General features: G+C 36.8%; 1 protein-coding gene across 2 annotated transcripts in view; it reads right to left on the minus strand.

Moving 5' to 3' along the window:
- Positions 1–26701, minus strand: part of LOC133523955 (calmodulin-binding transcription activator 2) — a 314418-nt gene that overhangs the window by 16849 nt on the left and 270868 nt on the right. Inside the window, exons 5-20 of one of the 2 annotated variants that reach the window (XM_061859684.1) lie at positions 20442–20601; positions 18987–19033; positions 17871–18914; positions 17367–17607; positions 16480–16700; positions 15300–15569; positions 14554–14744; positions 13866–14003; positions 12857–12951; positions 12105–12191; positions 9045–9112; positions 7683–7822; positions 6392–6561; positions 5572–5708; positions 4653–4756; positions 3078–3152 (exon numbers count right to left, since the gene is read on the minus strand). In XM_061859684.1, coding sequence (XP_061715668.1) covers positions 3078–3152; positions 4653–4756; positions 5572–5708; positions 6392–6561; positions 7683–7822; positions 9045–9112; positions 12105–12191; positions 12857–12951; positions 13866–14003; positions 14554–14744; positions 15300–15569; positions 16480–16700; positions 17367–17607; positions 17871–18914; positions 18987–19033; positions 20442–20601 — 3188 coding nt within the window. The remainder of the gene's footprint in view (positions 1–3077; positions 3153–4652; positions 4757–5571; positions 5709–6391; positions 6562–7682; positions 7823–9044; positions 9113–12104; positions 12192–12856; positions 12952–13865; positions 14004–14553; positions 14745–15299; positions 15570–16479; positions 16701–17366; positions 17608–17870; positions 18915–18986; positions 19034–20441; positions 20602–26701) is intronic. The other variant, XM_061859685.1, reaches the window with a different exon arrangement.

Consider the following 26701-nt stretch of genomic DNA (forward strand, 5'->3'; position numbering starts at 1 on the left):
CAAAATATTCCTTGAATTCGATTATATTCGCCAAATATTCGCTAATCTAAATCTATAAATGACATTTTTAACTTTTCTTAGCGCTTTTATGTAAATAACTTTCAGAGCGGTTTATTTCCCTTTTTAAAAACTAAATTTTCTTAAACTACTAGAATTGTTTCATCAAAAATGCCTAAAAACGATTTCAATGTATATTAAAACATGATCCGTGAATGCACTCCGAATTTTTCCTCCTGGAGAATTCCTCCAACATTTTTATTTTCAGTTTCAGAAATACTCTATTAGTTAAATTGATGTAATGTAATGAGCAGTTAACGTTTATGCTAAAAAATCAAAATTTTTAAAGACAATGGTTTTTAGATCATGTAATTACTAGTCACGTAATTAATCACACATGGGTCCAGTGGACCCAGAAGTAAGAAAATTTTACATACGTTAACGGTCGCTACCGGGTCAGACCCATAGACACTTCAGACGTCCGTAGCTCGTGAGTGTAACGCCCTGACAGACAAACGAAATGACGAATCGACTTGACGCACTTTTACTTGAAGGTACTAAAAACGACATCATCGTGCAATACCTAACGAGCAAGTTAGCGTTAATAATAAAGGCCCCGGGTCAAGCAGACCCAATAGCGACGGTTCTAGTGTTAATTTTTTGCACGTTTTAATAAAAAGAAAGTAATAGTTACGTTCCCTCAAACATGGTATTTCCGATTTTTAGAAGGAATTTTCATATTTATAGCTTTTGTGCATACTTAAAAAAAAAAGTGCATTTTAGACGTATTATGTCCGTGATTCTTTTCCATCGAGCGAAAGTTATAAACTCCGGATTCGAATGTATACAGTCCATCGAGAAAGGCCACAAGATTGCTAATTAAATTATGACAGCCGTATTGTGATCCAAAAAAGTGCTACGACTTTTTCACAAAGCGCTACGACTTTTCCAAAAAAGCGCTACGACTTTTTCAAAAAAGCGGTACGACTTTTCCAAAAAAAGCGCTACGACATTTCCAAAAAAGCTCTACGACTTTTCAAAAAAAGCCCTACGACTTTTTCAAAAAAGCGCTACTACTTTTTCAAAAAGCGCTACGACTTTTCCAAAAAATCGCTACGACTTTTTCAAAAAAGCGCTACAACTTGTTCAAAACTCCGGTATCTGAACCGACTGCACCGGCCCGATTTGAAGAATGATTAAGACACGTTTAAGATCTTGGAAAGATCGATAACTAATCGAAATGTCAAAATTGACGTTTATTTCGATTCCGCTGTGATCCCAATACTACCTACTACTATATCTATCTACTATATTTCTAACGTCAAAGTGACATTAGTTGCCCGAATCAAGCTGCTTCTGTCAATTATACGACATACAAACGATATGTAAATGAGAACTTATCTAAACCAGAACTTATCGTAATAGTATTTCATTCTTCGAATCGGGCCGTTAGACTGAAAAAAATACAGGGTATTATTAAATATTACAACAAAACAAAACAATAGTATCTTTTCAAAACCAAGGCTATTAATTACTTACAAAAAAAAATATGATCTATAAACACAACTAAAGACGGAATATATATTTACATATACGAAACTCTCGGTACATTTTTAATAATAAATGAATAATGCATAAATATTATAGGACATTATTACACAAACTGACTAAGTCCGACAGTAAGCTTAATAAGGCTTGAAATTATTTATTTTATTGGATTTCCAATTTTTGAATTCGAAAACCAAGCCATATGACTGACACCTACCTGACCTTTTCTTTGCAGTGTATACATCCAATACGGGAGATAAATTAAACCAGATATAGAATTTATCAGTGTAATTATTAATTAAGAAGTTTTTAAGTTACACTTAATTTTTAAGATTATTATATTGTAATGTTTACCCAGGTATTGGCTGTTGTATTTATATTATGTATTTTTCTTGTCACTATATGATGTTACTATAAATGTTGTATTGACTTGTAAAAGAGCCCTTGAGGCCTACTTGCAGAATAAATTTTTGAATTTTGAATTTTGAATTTTTTAATTATTTTTTTAAATTTACCAGTAATTATTTTTTTAAATATACCGAGCAGCAATATACTGCAAACATTACGGACAAAACATGACATTATTTTGTCGAAGAGGCGTTACGAGATACGAGCTTTTTATAGTCACTGCCAACAAGCGTTGACAGTTACTTTAAAAAGCTCGTATCACGCACCTTGGGTGTTGCTTTACATCGGGCCAAATTGTTTTGTATGGTTTAATAATATCATAGTTTTCGTAAGCAACATTTATCTCAATATACTTCTTAGGTCCTATGCTAATCACCGTTTAAATATTCGCCTGTATTGAATTTACACTCTAAATATACCCCGTCCGCAACTTCTTAATATTTTGTCCCGCTTTAAAAGTTAAGTTGTGATTCAATATTCAATACAAGTCTTGATTAACGCCCGACACAAAAGACGGGTGTTATTATGTTTGACGCTAATGTCTGTCTGTCTGTCTATCTGTCTATCTGTCTGTCTGTCGCTTTGTAGTTCTCCAACGGATAGACCGATTTCGATGCGGATTTTAACGTGAAAACGAGATTACGTACAATGTGTGATACTCGTAGAAATAGATCCAGCGGTTTGAAGAGTTTCAACTCATTTGTAAAATGATTTAAGGCACTTTTGGCGCATTTTTTTTTTATATAGTGTAGGATTTTGATTATAATAGTTATTGCATAAAATTAAATTCGATACTTATGTCAAACCTTGCGTGTTATTACATACCTATATTTTGACCTTGTCAACAACCGCGCTGAACAGTTATGTCGGTCGCCGGTCTACATGTCGGCGGCCGGTCGTAAAAATAGGCAGATCGTGAAATTTCTAGACATATCGTGAAACGTGAAATCTTTGTTTCGTTCCCTGAGTCGATGGAGCCCCGCTTTTCTGGACAGTTTGCCCTGCATCTGAAGCAACCTAATTAACCTATACTACCTATGTTAATGGCAGGGCACGCGTCTCCGTGAATGACACGATCTACTGACTGTACTTGTAGAAGCAAGATCAAATAATTATCCACTTACTTGATTTTAGACTGCCTCATGAATTGTTGTATCTTCCTAGCTGCTTGATTCTGTCTCCTTTGAGAGTAAGTCCTTCTAAAAGAAATAACGAGATTAGTATTGATGGCACTTATCTAAATCTATTTTTTAAATATAAATGATAGCTTTTCGGTGAAGGAAAACATCGTGAGGAAACCTGCATACATCTGCGAAGAAATTCAAAGGTGTATGTGAAGTCCCCAATCCGCATCATTTAGTTATCATTCAAGCAAGCGAAAGTTCATCAGACAAGCGAAAGTGGACCTCGCTTAGAATTAATGTTACATTAAAATCATTGCATTATTTTTTAAATACTCCTTGAGGTCGAACTTTACGTTAAGATGCAAGCCGTAGCACTTCGTAGCGCGTAGCAGCTTTTTCACTTTAACACATTCACTGCTGAGCTAAATATCATTTGATATTTACCAGTCGCTCTTCGGTGAAGGAAAAACATCGCGAGGAAACCGGACTAATCCCAACAATGCCTAGTTTACCCTCTGGGTTGGAAGGTCAGATGGCAGTCGTTTTCGTAAAAACTAGTGCCTACGCCAAATCTCTGGATTAGTTGTCAAGCTGACCCCAAGCTCCCATGAGCCGTGGCAAAATTCCGGGACAATGCAACGCGAGGAAGAAGAAGAGAAGAAATATCATTTATAAATAATATTTAAACAACAGATTTAGATAAGTCATCATATCGATCAAGTCAAATATCAATTAATTTAGTTATCATTTATTAACAAGAACATATGGTACATACAAAACTTTATGAAATTTGTACATAATATTAACATTACTATAAATTTTACAGGAAAAATATAATCATATCTCTATCTTGGTAACTTTTTTTTTAAGTAACAAAAAACATTCAGTTTGCAATTTAATCAACTATAAGTGTGTTTATTACACTAGAAATTGCTATGAGATTATATTAAAGACACCTTTTTTTTTCAAATAAAAGAAAAAAAAAATTAAATTAGTTTACATGATAGAGAATTATCCACGCAAAATCAACATACGTGCATTAGGTACATCGCTCAAATTAGTTAGACAATTTGCCGATAGATGGCGCTGTACACAATTATGCTTAGTATAGGTATGCCTCAAATCAAAAGCCTTTTGCCTTTATAGTACAAAGAGATAATTCAAAGTTTGTACGGAACTCTCGGTGCGCGAGTAAAACGAACTCGCACTTGACCGGTTTTTTTTTAAATCCAATTTTCAAATAAAATTATGTGAAGGTTTATAAAAGTATTTTTATTTTTTCCGGTGTTCAACCGATATAAATAACTAATAAATTATGCATGAGGTTAACTGTACCAAAACGCCTGTCATGTTTATGAGCACATCTATACACAATTTACGAAATTGTCATCTGTCACCTATCATTTGACAATTATCACTCGACATATGTCACTGACAAATGTCGGCGTTGTGAAAAAGGGTGTCTGCTATTGTTTTAATAATTGTCGCACCTGTTAGCATGGTCAAATAGGTCTATATAGTACTAAATAGGTCTAACATTTGGACAATAGATTCCGTAACTCTCTTGTTACTTACTTGATGGTAGCCGTAGTTTGGTGAGCGAGACGACGCTCGCGGTGTGAGCGGTAACCCCGCTGTATGACAGTCGCTGCGCAGTGCATTTGTTTTAGATACGCGAACTGTAAAATAAATGTCCATAACTTTCTACATACTAGGGCTAAAATAATGGCAGAAAGCTTAGAGGTGGTTAAATAATAGGAATGTCTATTTATTCGACAGCACAGGTTTAATTTCATGTTTTAAGCCGTGAAGGGAATCGTGGGTTACATCGTCTTAAGTACTTAAAATTATTGAGCTCCTGATAGCGGAAAGAAAAGTGCTCAGGAAGATCCTGGGACCTGTCCGAAGTGACGACGGCTCCTGGAGGATCCGGAAAAATGCCGAGATCGAAGAGTTGGTGGCTGAGCCCAATATCATCGGCGTAACTAAATCCCACAGACTTCGCTGGCTCGGTCACCTACTCAGAATGGGGGAGGATCGCGTAGTCAAGGAAGCGTACTTGAGGCGATCAACCGGCCGTCGACCGATCGCGCGCCCCAGGTACCGCTGGTGTGATGTCGTGGAGGCGGACCTGCGTCGGCTGAATGCCAATTCATGGCAGGAAACCGCGCTGGATTGGGACAGGTGGCGTTCTCTCGTTTCGGAGGCCAAGATTCTTTTTGGATCGCTGAGCCAAAGCAGTTAGTTTGGGTTTTATCTTGGTTCGTGTTAACGAGGTTTTTGCCTTAGTGTAAGGCCTGAGTGGACGCTCGAAGTGTTCGGCGGGGCATGCGGCGTGGCGTCGGGCTCACAAGTGATTTGAGCAGCGTGCACTAAGGCCACTCCTATACGTTTGCATTTGTTTAACATGCATGCCACACGCCCCGCCGCACGCCCAACTCGAGCATCGACTCAGGCCTTACACTTATGGAGGTTCCACTATACACACAAGTACCTGTTTGTACCGCCTATAGCAGTTCTGTATCGTGATAGCGGCGGCCGCAGCCCGTCGCTGCAGCTGCCGGCCGCGGTACTGGCGATATGCTTTCTGGATTGTGATTGCTGCCGAGTACAGCTCTCGTTGCTCGCGATCTGGAAAAAAGATTTCATTGAACCTGCTCTTATAAGGCCCACGGTCTTACCCACAGTCTAACTAATGTGGCTCAGCGACCCAAAAAGGGTTTTGGCCTCTAAAATAAGATGAGATAAAATGATCTCTAAGATGTTAAATATCATTTTCTTTAACTATTCATTTCAAACTTGACTGCCCTTTTGTTTTGTGTTTTACTGACTTTTTTTTAATACTACGTCGGTGGCAAACAAGCATACGGCCCGCCTGGTGGTAAGCAGTCTCCGTAGCCTATGTACGCCCGCAACTCCAGAGGAACTCCTCTGGCGCGCGTTGCCGACCCTAAACCCCCCCTCCCCCTCGTTGAGCTCTGGCAACCTTACTTACCGGCAGGAACACAACACTATGATTAGGGTCTAGTGTTACTTGGCTGCGGTTTTCTGTAAGGTGGAGGTACTTTCCCAGTTGGGCTCTGCTCTAGATCTGGAATAACATTCGCTGTGCTGTGCCCTACCACACAAAGCGAGATGAAATTCAAAATGCCCATACCTCTCTTTTGGACGTAGTTTAAGGACGTACCCGGGTCCGAAACGAACGGGTGACTGCTGTGCATATTGCAGATTTGCAGAACAGCCAGCAGAACCTGGGATGACTGGCAGCGATGCCAAACAGACCGGTGGAGGCGACGTTGCCATTTAACACTCACCGTTTAACGTAAGACTAGAGAAGTGTGTGGTAGCGTTCAGGAACTCCTGCAGGGTCGCTGAAGGTGCAGTTGGCAGCGAAGGCGCTCGTGGGGATGGTGGTGGTGGGGAGAGCGCTGAGCCTGGAGATACGGAACCGGACGAGCAAGGGGTTGAGCCGCCACAGTATGTCCTGTAGAAAAATGTAAAATGATTTCTGATGTTTTTAATAGATGACTTGATTAAAGTCATTTGTAGATATCTAGTTATTTTTGTGTCCATCTGCACTAGTATCCAAAATTTCCAATTTCCATGGGAAAATGCACATTCAGATGCAGAGAGAGGTGATACTTTTATAATTATTCTAAAAATCAAATCTAATTTTGGTGGTTATATGAGGTAGAGGAATCGTGAGGGTATGTTTATGGTGATCTCTTCCACCGTCATAATTATAAAAAAGTATGAATATGTCGCTCTGCTGATCTTAGTTCGAGATTTAGCTTTGTACCTTAAGGAAATCGCAGTTTTTCACCAGTTATATAACCGTTTAAATACATGGTACCTATCTTTGAAACGGTAGTTGAGGATGTGACCAGCGTAAACGCTAAATAAAAGAAATATTATTATGTATGTATGTATATACTTTATTGTACATAGAAATAAAAACACGAAAAACACAGTTACGGAGTAAATAAAATAAAATAAAAGCGAACTTATCCCTGTATAGGACCTCTTCCAGTTAACCTTTAAGGAAATGAGTAGAACAGAAGTAACGCTGAATGAATGACAAATAAAAACAAAAGTGTACAATCACTGAAATTAATGAAATGCAAGGTTTGAATACACATTGATACAACCATAAAATAAATACAGTAGAATTCATTTATAACGACGTCGCTTATAACGACTAACCGTTTTTAGCGTCGATATTATTTACTCAAGTTCGGTCCAATACATAATTACATACATATGTATGTAAATATCCGTTTTATACGTCATCCGGTTAGTACGACATAATATCGCCGGTCCCTTGAAGGTCGTTATATCCGGATTCTACTGTATATATTGAGTATAATATATATTATTATGATTTCGAACCAGAAAAGTGTACAATCACTGAAATTAATGAAATGCAAGTTTTGAATACACATTGATACAACTATAAAATAAATATATATTGAGTATAATATATATTATTATGATTTCGAACCAGAAAAGTAAAGGAAATTAAAAAAGTAGAAGTACTCAATGGAACTATGTTATTTAGATCATCCTACTTTCTAGTTTGTCCTTCTAACGCCAAGCGGAAAATACCTGTAGGTGTTATCGCAGAACTCAAAGCTGAAATCGCTGCTGAAGTTGGTGCTATCATCAAGTAACGGCACCATGAGCGTGTCTTCGCCCCCACCACTACCACCATCTAGTCCACAGCCGAGCAACGATGAGCTTTCGTTCTGAAAAAACAAGTCATAATTCATATCCCGGATTTTATTTTACCTAACAACTCCATTGGAACTTTTCCATGAGATATTTTACGTGAAATTTCCTCAATTTTTTTTTCATTGTTTGGTCTGAGTTGTATCGATGAGTATTGAATGAATGAATGAATGAATTTATTTCTTAAACATCAAATTACATAGATTTCCTTAAATTAGAAACTCTGCTTCCTAAATAGGTATAACCTGTACTTTAGGGTAAACAGCGCTCCTCCCCAAAAATTTTGTTGCAGGAGATGTTTTATTTTATCGCCTAATTTGAATCGCCTTACTGCTAAGTTTAATTTAATTTACTACTTGGGAGTGAGTGTGAATGAGAAAAGGATGTCGATTCGAACTCGCTCTAGCTTCTTTCTAACACTTTCTTTTTGACAATATATTATAATATCCGTACCGCATGTTTTTCAATCAGACACGAGAACTTAGATAAACGGACTGGCAGAAATGGCTGCTAAGGATTCTGTAGAAACGAATATCAAATTCTTCATTTCGACTTCCCTTAGATTTCCATTGACATCTTGACTAAGGCCATTAATAGTGTTGGCAAGATTTATGTGTGTGTGTGTCTTTTTAACATCTCATGTCACCATATCCCTGGCAAATTACATAATGTTGACTGTTATCATAGACAACATAAAAGTTAGTACACGAGCAAAGAGAATTTGAAATAGAGTTGGATTGTTAAAGAAAACTTTGTTAGCCACGTAAATTTTCTGCCATCTTTCGACACATGATTAAAACTTTTTGAACACCATTTGACTTTGATCCTTATTCTTTTACTGATATGTGTTAAATAACCAAAAGCGCCATCTTACCGGGCCTAAAGGTTATGGCGCCATTGTTCGAAAAAAATGCCGCTATACTTTAATGGCCTTTGATCTAATAGATAGCGCCACTTTTTGGTATTTAACAAGTTTAACACATATCAGTTAAAGAATAAGGATCAAAGTCAAATGACGATCTAAAAGTTGTAATCACGTGTCGAAAGATGGCAGTAAATTTACAGTGGCTACACATTTTCTTTGACAATCCACCTCTATTTCAAATTCTCTTTACTCTAAAGTAAAACAAACGTTGATGGGATCACTTCAAATCGGTTAAATGCGTTTTTCTTGGAGACCGTTGGACTTAGCTAGCTTAAATATGGAATAGTGAATTATTTCATATGCTATTTCAATACCTTTATTCTTTCCGGCATGGCCGCTATGATCTGCTCCGCCAGCGTGAACACTCGGTCATCCTGCTCCCCTGAAACATTGTTATAACGTGGTATCTCTTGCAATAATTATAAGGTACAAATTACAACACTCCGGTCTTCAAATTGACATCACATATATCACATGACAATCAGATTAGATCAGACATTAGAATCATTTTGGCGTATACAAAGCCTTGAAGCCTTGAAGACCTAAGTACTGTGATTGTACGAATAAGCTCGTGTCAAAATTCAGATTTTTTGCAATTTATTTGTTTAATTCTTCTGATATTTCAGATTAGATTTGGGTCAAAAACTTTTTAGCGTCTATAAGTTAAGGTTATGCGACATTCCTGTGGACGTAAGGAAATGTGCGGAAATAAAAGCCTAATTTTTGTACTTTATCCTTATCAGCCCGGATATGTCCTTAAACTACGCCCAAAAGAGGTTTGGGCACTGTGAATGTCATCTCACTTAGTCTGGTAGGGCACAGCACTGGGGATTTCATTCCAGATCTAGAGCAGAGCCCAACTGGGGAAGTACCTTCTTAAGTACAGAAAACTGCAGTCAAGTTGTTACTAAACCCAGTGTTACCTCTGGAGTTGCAGGCGTCCATATGTTTAACCTTTTACCATTAGGCTGGCCGTATGCTTGTTTGTCACCGACGTAGTATTTAAAAAACCAGCATATTATCTTCTCCTATCTAATCGATCCTTATCTCCTGTAACGTCCAGAAAAAACGCTCATTTTCCCGAAGGTTTTAGGCCCATTTAGGCCCTCACCAATATTTAAGTTTGCTAAAGATAACATCTATTTGAGACAAACATTTGTGCATGGATTAGTCCTGCAACGATCTATTTTAACCTTAGAGAATAATAAGTTATAGAATGTTGACATGCGGTTATTTCCGTTTTCATTTTTGTAAGCTACAAATTGAGCATAGATATTGACGACTACCATGAGGCGATAGAAAAACTGTTCCGTTATATTGTTGTATTTATCAATTACATACTTTGCTTATGTGTGTGTAGCTCATGGTTTTGTGCTAAAACATTAAACGACATCGATTCTTCTGAGGCCCTCGACCACGTTCGACGTGTTGCCTTCTTGTCACACTTACGTACGAATTTACAAGTACAACAGAGAGGCAACTCGTCGAACGTGGTTCTCTCTAGGGCTTCTTATTCTTAACAAGCATATTTTCTATTTATCTTCATCTAATCAAGAATCTTTGGTGACTGGTCCGCCACTTTTAATTTGTCATGGACTTCAAAACTTCAATCCAAGAATAAAATATAAGTATTGGAAAAGATGCTTGCATACATGTCTGTGTTTATTTGTGACAAAATTTGAATTGGTAAGTACATATTAGAACATTTCCTTGACATAACTCTGTGTTCTTTTTTCTAATACGCTGTTGTAGAAGTTACTATAGTTTTTAATAGTAACTACTTCATCAAAAATGTGTCTTGAAAAGGAAGATTATTCCAAAGTTTAAAAAAAAATAATAGTATCCAATAAATAAATAAAAATATAACATTGACGATAGTCATAAAAATTGTGTTAATTTGTAGGTGCCAAATAAATCCAGTAGTGAAAATAGTGATTGTGAATTTACAGTGCTTAAAAACTCACCTGTGAACCTAAAAAAAATATAAACTCGTGATACTACACATAAAAAGCACGTATATCATATATTTCATGCAAGCAATAGAGCCATCATGCAGTGTTATATTGTTACTTGTAGCTTCTGAAACATGTATTGTGTAGTTTACCAACGATGACTTCAAATGTAGCGATGTAGGAGCCAATCGATTTGAATGTGTCGAAAAAGTACAGTGGATAGTGGCTAACCAATACGATCCATTGAAAGCGACATCCATTCACAACATCGAGCAAGCCAAACTGAACCTTATTCCGAGCAGAAACCTGGCACTAAAGTCAGTTTGGCTTGAATTCTACAAACACCAACACAGGGGATCTCCGCTCATAATTGGATACAAAAATACAGAAGAAACTACAAAAACTAACATTGTGTCCTTGGAGACTACAGATTGGCGGTAGAGAGGGACAGACATATAGAGATAACATTGGTTAGAAGAAGATCGAGCTGCCAGAGCGGCGATGCATTCTACGTACAACAATTCACAACATCGATAGGACGAGCGGAGAATACTGCTAGTTGAAATGGTATAGAACAGTTCAGTCTTGTAAAAAGTCTAATTTTGATACGTTTCTATATTGATATCTGTTCCCTAAAAATAAAACGCTCCTATTTAATTATTTGTCATTTTAGTAGCCAATTTTTGATAAATTATTAATACATATTTTAGCTGGTTAGAGACCAAGGCAATTTGGACCCAGTTTTGTATCTTGCGCAGTTGCAGTTTTTTTGACATAAAAAGTATGGGACGAACACAGTTGTTCGTGACTGACATGATATTTAAGTACGGAGTGAAGGTGCTCATATTATAGTGAAATTTCGATTTGAATCGCAGGATCTTGTGGTTTAGCATTGCCAAATTTTCTGTACTCTAATTTTTTAAAGCTATTTACCTAGTAATTTAAGCTAAGCTTCGAGGGTGAGATCAAGTTAAGGTTTCTAAGAAAGATTCATTCAGTTGTTTAATTAATCCTAACACCTCTTTCATCCATCTTCCTCATTCCTACCTTTACTTTTGTGCATTTCTATGTACACTGAGAGTTTACGTTTTTGTTCCTTATTTGGACTTGGCCCGTTAATTGATCGAGCGGAGCGAAGGCCTCAGTTTCAGCTTATACAAAAACGGTTTCACATGTCCAGATTTCCTTCAGGCTGGCATTTCTCAAGCGATTCTCGTGAAATGACAAGTTTCGATAGTTACACATAATTTTTATGTTGATTCAATTCTTGTATTTTTTTATGGTGGAGCCATTGGGGTTTGCAAAGTATACGGCTCATAGAGCCACTAGTTATATTGTGTATATTTCAAAGTCCTAGGCTACTCGTATACTTGACTGTACTGTTCCGTTGCCAATGACCGTCTATACCGTTTCACGACTGACCTGGGGCTGGCGGCGGCTCGGGCTCGGGGTCGGACAGCGCCTCCACGTCTATGAGGGGGCTCGCCGCGCGCCGCGGCGCGGTCTCGCCTGAACAGAAGGCTCCTTCTCATTCTTGACCCGATATTTCCTAACTCTGTCTTTTACCAGTTACTTTGGGATCGCTTTGAAAGCTACCTTATTCTTGGTAAATCTCAAATTACGTATAAAACCTATTTCCACTATGGTAAGATATAGTTCCTTTTATTCTTAATATTAATGCTCTATATCTTCAATTATTGGTAAGTAGATAATATCATTATCAATATCCTTAATTTCTTCAACTTTTTTTTACTTCCCTTTCTTTGTCTTTTATCGAAATGCATCATTTACTATTGTAGCAACTTAATGATTTTTCTACTTATAATGATATATTCAATTTTATTTTACTAGGTATTAAGATGAATTACCGTCGTTTTTAACTTTTCACTTACATTGATCTTATTGTAGTTTAACTCATTTAATAAAATCTGTAATATTCAAGGTATGTAAATCGCGTAACTTATGTTATAACATTAATATCCTAATTATAAATTTGTCACAATGAGAAGGACCTTACACACTCAACCGACATAGAACCCACTTACAAACTAAATCCTGAACGCGAATGCAGCAAACAAAACCCGACGAAAAGTTTTGTTGTAAATAAATAATCATCAGCAAAGGAAAATTAAACAGACTATGGAGTGAATCCTATGAAACAGGCTTCCACTTACAAAGAGCTAGGTCCATACGACGACCGATCTTGGAGTCTAGAAGACTGTCTTCAGAGTTATCGGAGTCTAGAGGCAATGACATGCTACGTTCCCATCTGAAACAGTTAAGTAATATTTTTGTGTAAAAGGCATTAGATTGAATATGTTGATTATAAAAAAAAATCTCAATTAATTTTAAACAAGAAAAAACATCTGCGAACGATGCTAATAAGCTTAGAATAACTTTAGAAGAATTAAAAATTACTGCCTTGGGTGAGACTTGAACTCACGTCCTCTGGATCGAATTTTCTGGCTATGGTATGAGGTATTGGTGGCTCAGTTGGCAGAGCGCTGGAGTATAGATCCAGATGCCATGAGTTCACGTCTAACCCAAGACAGTAATTTTTCCACTATTAAATAAAATAAAAAAAACTCAATTTGGAGTAAGGAGTGTCCGTTTTCTTGCCTCCACATTTTTGCGTTTTGTCGTATATTTAAATGTGGTATCACTCTAAACTTCATAAAATTAGCATTTGCAATATTGACAAGTGTGAAAATATCAGAAACTAAAAAAAAACATGGTGAATACCAGTAACTAACAACGAAAGATACTATCCGAAATCAATGCCTAACATTCTCTTCGACGTCTTTTAATTCGACATTAAGTGGTAAGGTTGAAACGGCGAAAATTTCGGTTTTTTTTTTTAGATTTGGCCGATTATAAACCTAGAGGACTAGTTTTTGATATTACCTGGTCAGGGCGTTTTAAAGTAGACGATGATTAATTTGAGCTTTAGTTTCTTTTGGCAACTCATTATACGATTCTGAGCCATTGTCTTGAGTTATCTTGAATCTATGCGCAAAAATGACCAATTTGTCTTGAATGTACTTATATGAAAATGTTCGCCGGAGGATCAGCGCTAACTTTTAGGTTAGCATTATGCTGAGACGGGACCTTAATAAAAACAGTCCAATTTTGGTGGGTACGACAAAAGGCTACGGGTTCCTTGTAGTAAGTAACATGTCTCACCTGGCAGTAGATTTGTTATCAGATTTGTCGATCGCTGAACTGGATCTGAACGCGTCGGCCATGTTGATTCCGCTGTCGATGGAGGGCCGCTTTACTAGGTTACTCTCCAAGCTGCCAGCGCGACCCTTTTGTGATAAACTGGAACGTTGAAACATTTAAGCGTTAGAGACAATATCGGTAGTCTTACTCCACGGATAAGCAGAAGATTCATTAGCCAAAAGAATAATTTCCAAAAAAGAATGTATTTTACGGTTCTTGCTTTTATTGCAATTTGATACTTTTATGCGAAGAGCAAATACTTCAAAAAGATTATTAATTCTTTCTTACAATGTTGAACGACGATTTGACAGCTGATTGTTTGATTGATTGGACGATTGAATTGTATTGGTTTGTTGCGGATTCTGTTTAGTACCTATGCTTTTGACGAAGCCTGCGCTGTGGATTTAGATGATGGTTGTGGTTTCAATTTCGTTTTATTTAATAAAGGGGCCTCATAGAGAGATAAAGAATTCTAATAATGTGACCATTTTACTATGTGAAAAATAATGGATATCTCATTAAGCTGTTTTCAAGACGCAACCGCCAAAAAGATCAAGAAAGGTACCTTAAATAGGAAAAAATACGTCTTTTAACCCATTCTTGTATATTTATTTATTTTAATACAATGTATGTAAAGTTTCAAATTTACCTATCAGGCCTAAGGAAGACACCGTCCCTAGTGGGTGGGTGTATCCGCTCCAGCAGGGCCGCCAGGCGCGCGTGGCCGGCGCGCCGCGCCGCGGCCGCCGCCTGGCGCGCGCCCGCCTCGCACAGCGTGCCGGCGCTCCACCGCGCCAGGACGATGGCTGTTTCCACGTGGCCTGCGGCACTTGCTACCATCTGCAATACACGGTTACGATATTTCAATTTTTTTTTGTCTTTATTAAATCTTCAGTTTTGTAATTTAATATTTGTTTTCCTTCATAAGTGTTTTGTGAGTTTATACCTATTAATGATATAATTAACAGCGTTTTGGTTGGTGGCAATCTGTACTCAAGGAAGGCCATCAGTGGACACGTATGGCTGATAGATAGAGAGTTTTGACTCTTGAAAATATTTTGAAGATTGATCGCAACTACATATAGTTAGTGAGGCACATTCACGGAAGCCAGAATCTAGGTTTACATATCTGTGTGTGGCTTCTGTGAATGAGCCTAATGCACGCTTGTGCTCATTATAAAGAATTTATTTGGGAAGCATTTATTATTTATTGTATTATCTTTTTAAATGAGACTATAATTAGAGTTCCTTTACTACTGCTGCTTTTATACGTCATTCATTAAACACCACCGCTGAAGTTACTTTATGAAGAGAAAAATCAGTAGCCACACATCTTATTGTGCTATGATGCATGTTGATGCCAACCCAAATCTAAAAGCAACAGCTTCAACTCACCAAAGGCGTACAATTTTCGCTGTCCCTCGCCCCTAAATTGACTTCCTTCTCCAGCGCTAAGCTCGAGTCATCTTGTTTCCACCGCAACAGCACCGTAGTTAGTTTAGTGAAGCCCAGCGCTGCAGACAGGTGAAGGATGGTGGAGCCTTCTTCGCCAGGTTCGGTGGTGAAGCCCTCCGAGTTGCCGGAGGAACGGGAACTTAGGTTCCGGCAGAAAGAGACGAGTCTGTCTTCGAACTTGGGATTGGAATATAGCTGCACGTCTTCTATCTGGAAATAGTTGTGTGTAAATTAGTTTGCCTTCTTAGATGCTATTAACTTTACAGATCTATTTAACCTTTTCAACGCCAAAGACCACTAAAACGGTCATCGTCTGTCGTGCCCGCGACGCCAATGACCATTAAAAAGGCTATGGCGGACGTTGTCAAAGCGACTTTCCTACTGTCAGTTAAGCTTCATATTCGCTCTTCACCAGTTAACTTTTTGGCGTCCATGGCATTTCTTGACACGTGTGGAAAAGCGTTGAAAAGGTTAAAATCCCCGCTGTAATAAACAGGCAAGCCTTTTTGTTTGGTCAAAGTTCAAAGTTTTTTATTTGCTAGAATCATGGTCAGGTACAATGTGATGGGCTTAAAATAACATGGATCAGCACAATTCACCATTTTTAGTGGCGTCATGTATAATAAACCAATTTCACTTGCTGGACTTGCACCATGGTGTACACAAGAAGAGAATAATACTTTGTACAAAATATGCTATCATCGAGCATATGATCGAAAAAGAACCATCATTAAATTCAAGGCCATTATAAACTGATACCTCTCGCGTTGAATGATGGTTCCTATAAAAATGTTACTTAAACTTTCCTTTGGTTAGTCTTAATTTATATAATAACGGAAGAAATATATTTTCACTCCATTTTTATTACGTAACTATCACATTTCTATATAAATAAATGGGATATACTTCCAAAAAATACCTACAAACATTTTATGTGACAGCTAATCCATTTAGAATTGGACACTCTATGATAGATTTTCAATGACTATTCACCCTAATGAATTAAGGAATTTATTAACATCATCGATCGGCCCAATCTTGATCTGCAGGTTTCCATTCAGCAACGAAAACCGTCTCCACTCGAGCAATTTTTCCAGGTGTATTATAACAGTTTACTTACTGGATTACTGTCGTCCATCGGTTCAATCTTGACTTGCAGTCTTCCATGCAGCCGCTGCAAGCGCTGCAATAGCGAAAACCGCCTGAAGTCCAGCGATGGCAACGGAGCGGACGCAGGGGACGGTGCCGTGGCCGGGCCAGCCTTGTACTCGAAGACTACGGTATCTGAGACCACTCGGCCACCACGAGCTACTTGAAGTGCTGCTAGACCGGCTTCATGTGCTGGAATAAGATGTTCAAATATTGTTTCAAAAGGTACAGAGGGCTAAGGATGTGTAAGCTGTACTCTATGGGAGTACTCTGTTTGGGCATAAATTGATTAGAAACTTTTAGTGGAACGAGTTACAGAGTTTTGAGAACTTTAAACCCTGTCTCTGCAAAGACTTTCTTTTTTATAAGTTTTTCAAAACTACGTTTTTTACTTATTTTCTGGTAGTGCCGTTGCTGATCCATTGATGATCGATAAGATGATTCGAAAAGTGAATAGGTAGCATAACTTTACTTTGACTGACCTGTTTCAGAAGAGTAACCTCTCTGAGTAATGAAACCTTAGCAATCTAATGTCTATTCTGCACTAATATTTACGGCATAAGAAAGTTTTTTTTTATACTACGTCGGTGGCAAACAAGCATACGGCCCGCCTGATGGTAAGCAATCTCCGTAGCCTATGTACTCCTGCAACTCCAGAAGAGTTACATGCGCGTTGCCGACCCTAAACCCGCCGCCCTCGTTGAGCTCTGGTAAACATAACAAGTTGTCAAACATAACAGTATACAAATCCGATACGTCAGTCCAAGGTCCCGCCACAAAAACCTTGATTCCTTCTTTAGTCACGCCTACTCGAGACAGCACCCAGTAATGCTGAGGCAGAAAATGAATGAAACTTACCTGGACAATAGCACCTCAGCAGTCCATTCTGCACCAATATCGACGGGACAGGAAAATTGTCGAACAACACAGTGTACTGATCCGACGTGTCAGTCCAAGGTCCCGCTACGAGCACCTTCACTCCGCCTTCGGGATACGCCCATTCAGGACAATAGTCGGTGATACTGAGCGTTCCTTCGCTGCTCTCAGTCTGCATTTTCTCGTTGGCTTCTTCGGTTGGAGGGGATTTTCCGCGTATCGGCTGGAAAGTATAACGTTAGTGTTATTTGAAATGCAGATGATGTTTACTAGCTTTTAAACTAACTATAACTAAAAAAAATGATTTATTTGAAATTCAAAAGGAAAAATGATTGGTAAAATACGATTTTTCAAGACAAATATATGTAAAGAACTAAGACAGTCAAGTAATTTAAACCAAAAAAAAAGTTTTACTTTATAATTTATTAAGTAATTTGAAGCAGAACGTTTTAGTAATATTAACATGAATATAAAACTCATGCTTACCAAAGGGTGAGTCGATATCGTACTAGGGTCCAAAACTTCCAGTTCTGGAAAGTCTCCTAACATATCAAAAGCATCCAAATTTACGAACACATTATCATCCACGACATGGGTCGGGGATGCTACAGCCTCACAACTCTCTATAAAATCCATAGTATCGATACCCGATACCATAACATTAGCGGTTTCAGTCACTCTCACAGCGCTTCTATCTAGTTCACATGTAGGCATATTGGCTGATAGGGTTTTTTGTATGTCTTCATGTGACAGTTCTAGCGTTTCATCAAAAAATGCGCTCGAAGGACCTAAATGTCCATCTGTGCCGAGCAGTACTAACGTATCATCACAGTTATCAGTAAGTATCTTACTTTCTAGTCGCTCCACTAAATCTGGATATCTCGATGGAGTCGCAGGAGCGCTCGAGATCATTTGATTTCTACTCCGCGGCTCCATTTTAATTTTTCTTTCAAAAGTTTCTATATTCACTTTCTCCTCAACTGGTTCTACTTCGTACGTTGAAGATTCAGTGTTCTGGATGCACGAAGACGGCTGGCTGTCAGGGATTTCCCTTTTCAATACAAACGTTGGTTTGTACTGATGTCGGTACCTGTCTCTGGGTTCTTCACAGACGAATGAGGTTACAGATAATGGTGAGACTAGTGAGGAATGTTGTTGACTGCTATTGCCTGCTCCATTTAAGATTAATAAGCCTCCGCCTCCTTGTATTTGTCCTAATGACAGAAGGAGTGGGGATGGGCTGTGTGTCGGTTGAGTGGATCTGTGTTCTCTGGTGTATTGTCGAGGTGGATGCGACATAGGTCTTGTGGAAGGTCCGGTTGTGGAAGATACGTGGTGGTCTGATGCTGGTGCTTTGGTGGATTGGATTCTGCGTAGAGGATGAGCGCATGTTCTCGAGTCTTGGCATGTGGAGTCCGGGCAGCCGCATTCAAGTTGTCTCGCTAAAGCTGCCGCCCGCGCAGCTCGCTGCTTCTCCATCAGCTGCCCGACGATGGCCTCCACCGTTTCCGCCGTCTGGAACATTTTGCCCTGACATTTGATTAAAATTGAAAATTCTTTAGGAATTAGAAAGTTTTAAGTTATGATACTTATGATACTTACTGTGATTTCCAGTTCACTATTGATGTCGGGCTCATCTTCACTAAAGACTGAAAGAAAAAAAAATGTATTCATTATTTTTTTCGTATACCATTCTGCATAATATTATTTAGTAAAATAGAGAGATAATATTCAATGTAGGTTAGTTTGTTAATAGGAACGACGAAATCAATTTAAATAAATACAATTTTTAAACTCCGAATATTTGCAATTAGACACATTTTATCATTTTGTTTAGAAAAAAATGCCCTTATAAAGCAACCGGAATATTTTACCCAAAAAAACGTATAAAATAAAAATATTATTGGTAAATAGTTTTTGTCTGCATAATTTAGTAGTACGAATATATTAAAATTTATTATTCCCTTACTATAATAATCAATTTATCACCAAGTGGTGAAACATAAGTATGCGTGTTTATTTCACCCAAATTCAGTGTTAAATATTAATCAACCCCAATTAAAACTCCGTGAATTAATAATCACCCAAACAAATTAAACGAAATAATCATCAGTATTTATGAGAGCAGGGATTAATGCCGTATAATGAAATTGAATTTCCTGATTTCATAAATATTCAACGAGGGGAAATTTTCTGTAACTTCTTCTGTTTTACAATTATTTGATTTCTGAAGTGAGAAAACTCCATGATTATGATTACATTATACAGTTATTCTGAATTCTTCGCATTGTATTTTTCATGACGACTGGTACATATATTATAAATATTATAGTTTCCGGGAGCAAATCTATTTTGATTTTAGGTAAACAACTGGAGAAAATATTATTTTGCCATTATTTACTAAACTATTGTTTGGAGAAACTTTCCTTAGAGTAATAAATCACACAAAGGGTCAGATGGTCGTGGTAAATAATAAGTATAAATGATTCAGAAAACTAAGCCTACTTACAAGAACTTGGTCATAAATTACATGACGTTATACGAATATCATTTACATACCTATTTCTAGGTTAATGAAATTTTTATATTAATGTGATTAATCCAAATGGACTGATTGATGGCGAGAAAAAAAATGTAGACTCTCGCAGTTAAGTTGAATAGCAATACTTGTGCCAGTTAGTAGAATATTATCAGCGTGTTTTCGCAACCCAACCAGATTGTTTTTGTTATTAAATATAAGTAGTTTTATATGTTTGCAAAATGTATAATTACTGGTGCAATAAACGTACTTACTTACTATATTTATTAACTTATCGTTTAATCGTTACGTTATATTAAAAGTAGTGACAAGTTCATCATTAACCCTCTTTTTAAATCCATCAACAACGCTGGTATGTTATCTTATGTACGGTCATTTACAGTAGAAGCTAAATTGGTTATCAATACTAACGTTATGACATTCTGTACTGACTTTGTGTAACAGTACAGTCATCACTTTAACATTCTCATCATCTTCTATGAAGATGGCATTTAGATCATCATCATAAACATACTCACACATAGGCTTAAGCTGACTGACGAGTTCATCCTTCGTCCACTCCTTCTTGTCCGCCCACAGCGCCAGAGATGGTGCCACCGTGGCCAGCTTATTATCGTCAGGATACGGCACGTTCAGGTAGTGCACCAGCACTATGTCGGGGTTCTGTGAAGCGAAGTTCTACATTTACTTTTGTTGCTACTGCCAAGGTCTAAGTTTGTAAGTGGTGATTGTAAACAAAATAATGTTTTTCTTTTCTTGCGTTGGCTCTCAAGGCTTTATTTATACCTCATCGGCGACGACTCCAAAGGTTATATACACTCCTTTTTTGAAGTACATACTCGTACATGACATATGGATTTAATCGAAAAGAATTTGATGCACCCACATGCCTAAACTGCCTGACCTAATTATGAATTTTACAAGAGTATCTTTAGAACTGTGTCGTATGCATAATTACTAGACCGCAGTTTAATTCTGATCCTAGTACTAAGTGTTCCTAGGCTTCAAGAAACCAGATATTTCCAGGCTGAAAAGTGGTGGCGTGCCGAAAAGGATGAGAAGTCAAACTACGATCTAAGTTATTAAACATACGACAGAGTTCTAGAGATCCTGTTCTATTATATATTTATACTTGTTGATAAACCTGGAAGAATTGAAACTTCACTTTACATGGCTTTTAATAAATAATGCCGCTCCATAATGAACATTATAAACTCAAGTTCAAAGTATGAGCAACTTGGAAGCCATTGAATATCACTGAAATGCTCTGGGCAGGTTATTACGCCAGAATGCCATTTAAACTATTATGTACGGTGTAAATGTGGAACACGAAGTTTAATTGAATGTTATTGAATGGCTTGGTATTTGACATCATGGAAGTTTATTCATATATCTAAAGTTGACTTTCATACGTGCAGGTGTGTTTACGTCACAGTTTGCACTAAAAAGCTTAGTTATAAAAATAATATTACTAATTTAAGCTAACTTTGAAACATTTTATTTCATCACTTTTTTAACATATAAGAAGGAATTCTTCAATTTTATGCCAAGATAATATCATTCTTTAATCAGCAATGAGTACTTGTGTACTCGACGGTCCAGAACCGGGCTATTTGATTGAATATTTACTGAACTGATACACTTTTACCCTACCATCCTCCATTAACTACAACATGTCATAAACGCGGCTGTACCTATTAACCTCCTCCGTAAGAACACCACCCTAAGCAAAATTACTGCGGAAAGTAGGCCAGATACGCCTTTATGAAGAAAGGCAGTCAGTCCCTAATTTCTCAAGAAAACTCGTAAAATTAAACACTCGCGCTCTATGCTTAGTGACATGTGAAAATTTAGTGCGAGAATTTGCTCGTTACTAAAGAGAATGTGGATAACGAGCGAACATCACGGTCGTAAAAAACCCTACTAGTCTTACGAATCCACTCTAAAAAAACCTAAGCGACAACCGTTGAAAGTGACATAAGACTTTTTAAAGCTAGGACGAAATAGAAGGGCATAAAACAGTAACTGAACAAGCACTAAATCGACTCACGCAGTTAAACTAAAATAAAGTAATACACAATATTTTAATTTCCAACGCGAACTGTAAAACGTAGTACGCCGTAATAACTATCCATTTGTCTTCAAAATGGTGGCAATAAACATGGCGGACATTATTTATGTAATGGCCGCCGCCAAGGGTTGGCACTTCACACGTGTGCTTTATTGTTGTTTTTGTGGTTTTTCATTAACAACGATTAAAGTGTAATGTAAACAACGTTGGCTTTATGAGGTGCAGATTTTTAAATAGTTGCTGTATTTTATATAGTAATAACTAGTTTTACTGAGGTTAAATTAATGGTGTTTCTCTGAATAACAAATCGTACCGATACCTTTTGTTTTTATTCTGATGCATAAATCTGAAACGATTGGACATTTAGAATGTTCGTAATTTATGAAGCCAATTATGTTTGCTGTGGCGGACCTACGTCATTCGTTTTTCCGATGAATTTTATTTCTAATTGTTAAAATTTTTATCAATAAATTAGTAGCTACAGCTACCATCAGATACGATTTTTGGAGCGGTCTTCTTCCGATTTTGGTGTTTATGAGTAGCCAAACTTTACGATTCTACCGTTTATTTGTTGGCAAATGGATATAGATAATTAGGTAATACGATATTTTTAGGCACAATTTACCAACGGGTGAATTTTTTGCATAAAAATAAACATTACTTTTTGTTATATAATTTTCTCCAGAGTGTCAACCCTGACTGTGATGCACTTTTTACGGCTGTCGAAGCAACCCTACGAGTTTAGACAAAAATGCAGATTATCTGCCGGGACAAACTGTCGTGAGCTTTTGTTTTCTCTTGTTTACCACAAACATATGCTGAGATATTTACGTATGGTATGAAAGTTTGCGATCTTTATGTAGATTTTACAGTTATTGCAAATCAAATCGTGAAAGTGTTGTTTGATGTAAATATTTGTAAATCTCAACATTTTTTTAGACACAAGCCGTAAACAAGGGAAAATATTTTATAAAAATATTTTACGAACCTAAAGTCATAATATTTGATAGAAATGATCTAATTTTTACATAATTTCGATTGGCATTTGTCGATAAACTATTGTCATTTTGGCTACGGTCAAAAATTGAATGTACTTTGTCGTTTGCCCGCTGTTCGATGTTTTACTAGCTTCAACATTTTTCACGTAGCAGCAGCAGAAGCCATAAAACTTATTCAAAAAAACTAACTTAAAAAGTAAACTATAGAACTTTTTGTTTTGAAACTCGAGGCAAGAATAAGAAGGTTAAGCCCGCCTGTCTATTCATTTGTTATGTGATGTTTCTGTACATGTTAGATATTGTATTGTAAAAAACATGAATAGGAATCATTAAACATCCATTACAATATATTCTGATTACAAAAATACATTAAAAGTATATTTACGTTATTCACATTTTATAGTATACATACGCTATACCTGAAAAGGGCCTGTACCCCTAGTGTAAATTTTATCGACATCATAACGTGACGAACGCGTTTGCGTTAAGTCTCATTTTGTATAGGATTTTGAGTTTTCAAAACGTCCAGCTTGGCGCGCTCTTTCTAAATCCTATACAAAATGAGACTAAACGCAAACGCGTACGTCACGTTTCAAAATCGAATTTATTTACACTAGGGGTACTGTAAAGGCGGGAAACATTTCAATACTTGAGACTCAAATAAGAAACGAGGCTATATAATATGTACCATAGTCGTTATTTTTATATTTTTACTTTCATATTGTCCACGGAAGTGAACTTTTTCAAAATTTATCGACACATTTGGGCAAGATCTTATTTAGGTTTATCCTTTAATAAAAAATATCTGGAAGACCGACCTTTGCTCGGAAAACAAAAAAAAAACTCAAAAACACGCGTTTTACGACATACGAAAGCAGTTTCCCCGAGTCAAAACAAAGACCAGCAGTAAATGATCAGCTAAAACTAATCACATGACATAATATGCTACAATTTGAAATGCAATTGCATTAAATAAATATGCAATGAACGAATTCCAATGGCTAAAGTAACCCCCCAGGGTAGGTACACGACGAAAGAAAATATCATAAAAACAAACAAAAATGCTGGTTTAATTTTTTATGACTCCCCCCGGGCATTCGTGATGCCCCGCCATTAAAACACACGTGAAAACTCCGTGAAAGTAAACATATTCGCTGCAACATACAACTCTTGTATCGTCACTAGCGATGGAGCGTTTATGGGAATATCAGGTGGGAATCAATATTCCCGCCTGAGGATATTCTCGGTAGCTCTCAAGGATATAATCTTTACTTAAGTTAATATAGATTTTTTGTTTTAATAACCAGTTACAGTGTAAATTTTCGTCCCATTAGTAATTACCAAGCTACTACTAGGTATAGGAAAAACAGTTTCATATGCAGGGCAGGCATGAGTTTAAATAAAGTTTCTATAAATTGTGATATCGACATATATAATGATAGCATAGCAGTAATAAAAAATAAATTAATTAGACACTTCATGGGTGACAATAATTCTGGCGCAGGACAAGGCTCGGTGCATTGTTGAATATGTACTCACAGGATTTAACTACTTTTTCTTTTTTTAATTTATTTTTTGTAAAAATGAATCATATGTATATATATATATAGATCTGTTCTTATGCTGTAGGAACTTGTATGTGTAAATTAAGATGGGCAAAAACTTTTTATAATTTATTGTATTTTTATAAGTGAGAACCTGTAATTGGCTCTGTAATTCTATTGGAAGTTCTAGATATATATAGCGCTGTTGGTTTTCCATATACTAAAATAAAAAATAAATAAAAAATACGTTACGATATTGCATAAATTTAAAATACATACATTATGAAAAATCTAAAAACGTTATCTTCTCTGTCGCTCGAATATGCAAGAGCAATAGAGGAGCAGATAACGGTTTTTTGATTTTATGGTTTAAGAATTTATTTCTCCAAACGAATATTACAATACAAACAATCATAATATACATTATTTACATAGTGTACGAATAGCATTAAATATATTCTAAAACAAAACAACTTATTTATTTTTGTAAGAAAAAAAGAATTTTTCAGTGTTGGTAGTAGGCCTTTGTTTTCTACCGAGGCTTCCATGCTGCACCTTCGTGTCATTATTAGGGAAGGATGATAATAATTCTTGACCCTCCATTGTCAAACATTGGTTTTATTGCCTGTCAGTAATTCGCAAAAGCTGACAATCGCGAATAACTGACAGACCGATAACATTAGAACAGTGGGCCCCTTTAGAATACTGTACCATTCTTTATTTCTTGGACCGTATAAATGTTGTTGTTGAAATTACCGGGAATATTTATGTACCCACAGCACATCACTAGCCACCACCCATCGACACCTGTTACAACGCAAACACGTTGCAATCAGATATTCAATTACACACAACCAACCAGATGCATTTCAACCAGACAATTATAAACTCTATCCCAATGCATGAACAACTACATCGAAGATACATTTATGTTTTGACATTTGGTTTTGGTGGTATTTGGAGTTGATTTTATAATGCACCGGCTAATCGCACTGGCTGGTTATTTCATGTTCCGGTTATCGCTTGTTTCGGTGGTTCATGGAATGTGCTTCTATTTCGAAATGGCAACGGACGAGCCACCTGGTTGTTAGTAGTTATTGTCGATGCAAAGACAATATTATTAGGGGCTGTCCGCTGATCTTTACAAACTGTGCTCGTATTTTTTAAACAGTTGAATTCCATATATTTTTAGTACTTTACAGTTAAAACTTATTGTATATCTTTTTTTTTGTGTAATGTAGTGACAAAATTAGCACCTATGAAGATATATTTCTCTTAATAAAGCAGAACAGCTAAAATAAAAAAATAAGACGCGGGCAGTGAGACTAGTTTCAGCTATATTACTGAATACTTCGTGGAATAACACATTATATTTAACGTGTGTAAAAAATATATATTGCCTGCCAAAACTAATAGTAATTTCCCAAATCTCATTTCACAAGCAGAACGAATCCATCTCGAAAATTGAAATAAATCTGGTGATCCAGTTAACGACTTCTGCAACTCGGGCATATTTCAACGGAGCTCCAATAACATTCAGTATTTGCTCAAATGACGTGTCGAGCCACCTTAAAAGAGGAGAGTCGGGTAATTACAGACGTCGCGCGTTTTTGTACGTCTGATTTGAGATTTCGAACTAAGAAATTTTCTTCCTTGTTGTACAACGAGCTATAAAATGTAGGCAAAAAAAAACGGCCTTACTTTATTTTATTTAATATTTTATAAACTTATAGTTTTCAGATTATTCCCTGTACGTGTATTATAAGACTATGATACTTGCCAAATTTCATAGTTCTATGTCAACGGGAACTACCCTATAAATTTTGATTCCGTTGAGTGTCGAAATAAATGTAATGTATGTAAATATTTGATTTTTTCACAGCTTCAAGGAGCTGTAGAGTCTGTAAAGCTGAGTATTTGGTTTTAATTTCAACTCGATACGTTTACACGTACGCGAGATTAATGGTCTTGACAGACAGACGGACGGACGACACACACATTTAACACGATTTATTTCAGTACTATGTTATACTCTAGTTGTTAGTAGTAGTAGTAGTAGTAGGATACGCAAAGGTATACTTTCCAAAAAAAAATTAAAAAAACTGTCAAACGGGACATATTTTATGCTTAAAGAGAGGTTATGTCCTTATGTCAGAGGGAGGGGT

Source organism: Cydia pomonella, chromosome 13 (assembly GCF_033807575.1).
Source record: "Cydia pomonella isolate Wapato2018A chromosome 13, ilCydPomo1, whole genome shotgun sequence".
Taxonomy (NCBI): Eukaryota; Metazoa; Arthropoda; class Insecta; order Lepidoptera; family Tortricidae; genus Cydia; species Cydia pomonella.